The sequence below is a fragment of the Bos indicus genome, chromosome 5 (genome assembly GCF_029378745.1).
Source record: "Bos indicus isolate NIAB-ARS_2022 breed Sahiwal x Tharparkar chromosome 5, NIAB-ARS_B.indTharparkar_mat_pri_1.0, whole genome shotgun sequence".
In the NCBI taxonomy this organism is placed as follows: domain Eukaryota; kingdom Metazoa; phylum Chordata; class Mammalia; order Artiodactyla; family Bovidae; genus Bos; species Bos indicus.
Window position 1 is genome coordinate 94,291,538 of NC_091764.1, and position 6,000 is coordinate 94,297,537.

General features: G+C 39.4%; 1 protein-coding gene across 8 annotated transcripts in view; it reads left to right on the top strand.

Annotated features, from left to right (window-relative positions):
• EPS8 (EGFR pathway substrate 8, signaling adaptor) overlaps positions 1 to 2,502 on the top strand; it is a 197,509-nt gene extending 195,007 nt beyond the window's left edge. For all 8 annotated transcript variants that reach the window (XM_070790029.1, XM_070790023.1, XM_019961499.2 and 5 more), the window contains one exon: positions 1,245 to 2,502. In XM_070790029.1, coding sequence (XP_070646130.1) covers positions 1,245 to 1,361 — 117 coding nt within the window. In that variant the 3' untranslated portion in view covers positions 1,362 to 2,502. The remainder of the gene's footprint in view (positions 1 to 1,244) is intronic.
• The last annotated feature ends 3,498 nt before the right edge of the window (positions 2,503 to 6,000 follow it).

Below are 6,000 nucleotides of genomic sequence, written 5' to 3' on the forward strand. Positions count from 1 at the left end.
AGAGAGAAAATATTAGTTATTTTTATTTATTTATTCCTTAGTTATAGTTGTTTCTGTGAAAGCAGGAGAATAAATTTTTTCTAGATTGGATATACTTAAGCTTCCAATATCCTTCTCTGCTTAACATGGGCTATGTAAGGGTAGTAGTTTCTAACTGTTACATCTCACAGCTCTTAATAGCTTTCATGAAAATTAAACTCAGATTCAGATGAAAGGATATAGGCTTTGGTGTGAAATCAATACACAATTATCTCTAGCAGGTATATTGTATAAATTCAGCAGTTAAATAATGAACTAAAATAGCCTCGTGCATGCAACCCTATAACCATTCTCAGTCAGGAGAAATTTTTCCCTTGAAATTTTTTCCTACCACATTGATCTTTCTTGGTTCTATATTAGGCTTTCTGTCTGTTGAATATGAGTCAGGATTATATCTTTCCTCAGGCTGTTTAGTTACAATTATGCATTCTGTTTTTATTGAGAATGTTAAGGGTTAAGTAAGTTCCATAATCCTAACACTTCTGAGTTCCTTCAGTCCTGACTCCCTATTGCTATCGTTTTCCCTGACTGCCCATGTCCTCCTGGCCTCTTGTTCCTCTTCCTCTGGATGTGAATGGAGGCAGAGACTTGTTACCTAAGGTTCTGCATCTTCCCCAGGCACCTTCCCATCATGCCCTTCTCTTGTATCTAGTTCACTGTTTACTCACCTGTGTCGCCAGAGACTTCTGTAGATGAAAGGGGATTATAGTGGGTGCATAGGGGTTGTAGGTCAGACTTCAAAAGGACAAGAACCAACAAGATGTCAGATGGTCAGAACCTTTTGGTGTGAGGAAACTTGGTGTTTTCTGAGCCCAGTCTTTGGGCCTGATTTAGAATCCCCTACAGCAGATAGATGAATATCTTGCTTGACCTAAAGAGCATTCTTTGATAAGTTAGCATCTTTTTGTGCTCATACAACCTCTTCTTTCTCCCAGGGAATCTAAAGCATTCCACATGCATTACTGATTTACCTTTAACATGTTCAAGTGAAAGCATGGTGAATGAATGGTCTTTAGACACTATCAGTGAAAAAGTGAGGTTAGTGGAGTCCAAACCATCACTTATGGTGAAGGGCAGCCTTCAGTTCCCCGCCGAGAGACGTGAGAAGAAAAACACAAAGAACTTTTAGCCTGAGCCATTTCCTTACGTGATCTGCAGCCTCACAGACCACTAACCATCTTGTCTGAACCATGTTTGTTTTTCAGGATAACAGTGGCAGTTCTGAGTTGCAAGAAATCATGCGAAGACGACAGGAAAAAATCAGTGCTGCTGCAAGCGACTCAGGAGTGGAGTCTTTTGATGAGGGAAGCATCACTAATTAGTTTCAAAATTCCATCATTCTTGGCATGTTTCCACCATGCTTTGTTTTAAGAAGCCATGAAAGGAATGTCAGATTCTTCTTTCTTGGTATACAGAATTTATCGCCATAAAGAAACAATGCAAACCTAAGTAAGCAGAGGACTTGCTTCTGGGCCCATTATTTTTATGAAAATTAAAAATTTTAAGCAGAAGTTTTGACCTTGGGAAATATTTTGCATATTCGACCAAGGTGAGGTTTCCTTTAATGGATTAATTATTTCATCTCAGTCTCAATGCATAAGCAGATATTTTTGACAGTGGTGAATTTATTTATTGCAGCAAAGCAAAAAGATAGATATGCCCATGATTCAAAATCTAAATATTTTTAGGTTTGCCTGTGACTGTGTTGTGTATCATCCAGGGTGTAGCTTGCTTTAGGCTAGTCTCTGCTTACTTAGGTCTCTTCTTAGACATATAGACTATTTAGATTTATTTAAAGTTCTTAATGCCAACAGTTTAAAAAAAATTGAAACATTTAATGAACTGTAAAGTACAACAAGGCCTTGGACATACAAATAGAAACCTTTAGAACATTCCTGAGACATTTTATTTGTCACGGCTCTGTTGCTCACAATTCCTTGTATAGCTTGTATTTTGATTTAGTTTATACTCTACTTATTATCTATACTGTGTTCTTATATATTAAGAAAGCACAAGTGTAAAAGAGGTCACGTACATTCAAAATCTGTCACAGGAAATAGCCTGCATTGGTGTGTGTTACAGTATTTTGCTTAATGAAGGCCCCAGTTCTGAATATTGATATAAGTAGTTAAAAGTAAACTGAGGCCATCTTATGTGTTTATCCATGTCAAGTTTTTCTGATATTAAGAAATAATCTACACATATTTTGATCCTGTGAAAGATTCTAGGTAGAGAAAAGAAAGAGACCTAACCTTCAACAAAGTTATTTTTGGAAACATGATTTTTGTCATTAAATGTTATATTATTTCACATATATAAAACAGATGTTATGTAAGAATGTTGTATATTTTAACATAAACCCATTTAGAGAGATTATCTAGATTCATTAATTTTCATAGTGCCTTTTTCACATGAGTCAGCTGGAAAGTCTGCAATAAACAGTATTTGCTGTATGTTAATAAATGGCTTGTGTCTCATTGGCAAAAGGGACCTTTGGCATGAAGAGTGGGGATCACGGTTGAGTGGAATGGGAAAAACAGAGGCCCACTTTTGTTTTTTCCTTTTTAAACTGATTTCCAGTGGAGTTCTGAGTGGGTAACAGCTGCTCTAGATTACTTTCTTCAGTTGTTTCTCTTCCTTCCACCCCTCTTATTTCATCACATTTTCTTCTGCCATCAAGTCCACTTGATCCCAGCAGTAGAAACAAACTTATACCCCGCATTTGTGATTATGAAATGCCGCCATATAAATGCCTTGTTAGAGAGCTACAGTAACCTGTGAGTTGGATATTATAGGAGGATTAGCTTCCTAGAGGTTAATTTTCCCCAAATCATGAGGAATAAGAGAGGCTCTTGTTTTCCATTTCTCAGTTCCCCCAAAGCACTGTCCCTCAAACAAAGTGAGACAAACATTAGAATAATAATTGTTGTATATCTTCCCATTTCATAAGCATGGATGCACATGTATTTATTTTTCAATTATTTGTTTATTTTTAAATGTTTTTAATTAAAAGTTTTTTGACATACCACATGGAATGCAGGACCTTAATCCCCTGACTGAGGATTGAACCCATCTTCCCCCTACAGTGGAAGCAGAGAGTCCTAACCATTGGACCACCAGGAAGTTGCCTGATGCACATTTATAACTTAGCCCTTATGGAAAATATCTGAAAATGTAGAAATAAGACAAAATAAATTAGGATAGGAAAGTTAAAATAACCTGTGTGTAGTATAGTGTCAGTTCAGTTCAGTTCAGTCGCTCAGTCGTGTCTGACTCTTTGTCACCCCATGAATCACAGCACACCAGGTGTCCCTGTCCATCACCAGCTCCCGGAGTTCACCCAGACTCATGTCCATCGACTCAGTGATGCCATCCAGCCATCTCATCCTCTGTCGTCCCCTTCTCCTCTTGCCCCCAATCCCTCCCAGCATCAGAGTCTTTTCCAATGAGTCAACTCTTCGCATGAAGTGGCCAAAGTACTGGAGTTTCAGCTTTAGCATCATTCTTTCCAAAGAAATCCCAGCGCTGATCTCTTTCAGAATGGACTGGTTGGATCTCCTTGCAGTCCAAGGGACTCTCAAGAGTCTTCTCCAACACCACAGTTCAAAAGCATCAATTCTTCGGTGCTCAGCCTTCTTCACAGTCCAACTCTCATATCCATACATGACCACAGGAAAAATCATAGCCTTGACTAGACAGACCTTTGTTGACAAAGTAATGTCTCTGCTTTTGAATATGCTATCTAGGTTGGTCATAACTTTCCTTCCAAGGAGTAAGCGTCTTTTAATTTCATGGCTGCAGTCACCATCTGCGTGATTTTGGAGCCCAGAAAAATAAAGTCTTGACACTGTTTCCACTGTTTCCCCATCTATTTCCCATGAAGTGGTGGGACCGGATGCCATGATCTTCGTTTTCTGAATGTTGAGCTTTAAGCCAACTTTCTCACTCTCCACTTTCACTTTCATCAAGAGGCTTTTGAGTTCCTCTTCACTTTCTGCCATAAGGGTGGTGTCATCTGCATATCTAAGGTTATTGATATTTCTCCCAGCAATCTTAATTCCAACTTGTGTTTCTTCCAGCCCAGCATTTCTCATGATGTTCTCTGCATAGAAGTTAAATAAGCAGGGTGACAATATACAGCCTTGAGGTACCCTTTTCCTATTTGGAATCAGTCTGTTGTTCCATGTCCAGTTCTAACTGTTGCTTCCTCACCTGCATGCAAATTTCTCAAGAGGCAGATCAGGTGGTCTGGTATTCCCATCTCTTTCAGGATTTTCCACAGTTTATTGTGATCCACACAGTCAAAGGCTTTGGCATAGTCAAGAAAGCAGAAATAGATGTTTTTCTGGAACTCTCTTGCTTTTTCCATGATCCAGCGGATGTTGGCAATTTGATCTCTGGTTCCTCTGCCTCTCCTAAAACCAGCTTGAACATCAGGAAGTTCACGGTTCACATATTGCTGAAGCCTGGCTTGGAGAATTTTGAGCATTACTTTACTAGTGTGTGAGATGAGTGCAATTGTGTGGTAGTTTGAGCATTCTTTGGCATTGCCTTTCTTTGGGACTGGAATGAAAACTGACCTTTTCCAGTCCTGTGGCCACTGCTGAGTTTTCCAAATTTGCTGGCATACTGAGTGCAGCACTTTCACAGCATCGTCTTTCAGGATTTGAAATAGCTCAACTGGAATTCCATTACCTCCACTAGCTTTGTTCATAGTGATGCTTTCTAAGGCCCACTTGACTTCACATTCCAGGATGTCTGGCTCTAGGTCAGTGATCACACCATCGTGATTACCTGGGTCGTGAAGCATAATCTGATTCAAAAAGAATTGGTGTCATTTATAAGTATGTCTTTATGCTATAAAATTCCAAAGGAAAATATCACAGAGGTAGTAATTGCAGGAAGTAGTTACCTCCTTCAGGGTGGTGACGACAAAGAGAAGAGTTGAAATTCATGGAATTGAAAAGCTGGAGGGAGAATTTGAGCCAGACATCTGAGGAGTTAGGTTACTGGGATAAGAAATTTGGAGAAAAGTTCCCACCACTGGTAAATAAACAGACCTCCCAGAAGAGGGGCACAGCCTAACTGGTGCTGTTGCCTCAGGAATTCAGAAAATAATTCAGCTGGAAAAAAAAATAGTTTACTCTGTATGGCAGTCTATGCGCCCATCCACGTCTTTCCAAATGACCCGGTGTTATTCTTTTTTATGGCTGAGTAAAATCCCACTGGATGTATGTACCACATCTTCTCTATCCATTGCTGTTGATGGATATTTAGTTTGTTTCCATGTCCTGGCTGTTGTAAATTGTGCTGCAGTGAACATGTATCTTTTTGAATTATGGTTTACTCTGGGTGTGGGGCTTCCCTGGTAGCTCAGCTGGTAAAGAATCCGCCTGCAATGCAGGAGACACCAGTTCGATTCCTGGGTCAGGAAGATCCCCTGGAGAAGGAATGGCTACTCACTCCAGTATTCTGGCCTGGAGAATCCCACGGACTGTATAGTCCATGGGGGTACCAAAGGGCCAGACATGACTGAGAGACGTTGACTTTCTGGGTGTATGCCCAGTAGTGGGATAAATTCAGAAAGAGAAAAACAAATACCATATATTAACACATGTATGTGGGTTCTAGAAAAATAGGTATAGATGATCTTATTTACAAAACAGAAATAGAGACAAAGACAGAGAACAAACGTATGGATACCAAGGCAGAAAGAGGAGGATGGGAATGGATTGGGAGAGTGGGATTGACACATATACACTATTAACTATGTATAAAATGGATAACTAATATAACTAATAACTAATAATAGATAACAAGAACCAACTATATAGCACGGGGAACTCTACTCAGCACTTTGTGGTGACCTAAATGTGAAGTAAGTCCAAAAAAGAAGGGATGTATGTATATGTATAGCTGATTCATTTTGCGGTATAGCAGAGAGTGACACAGCGGTGTAAA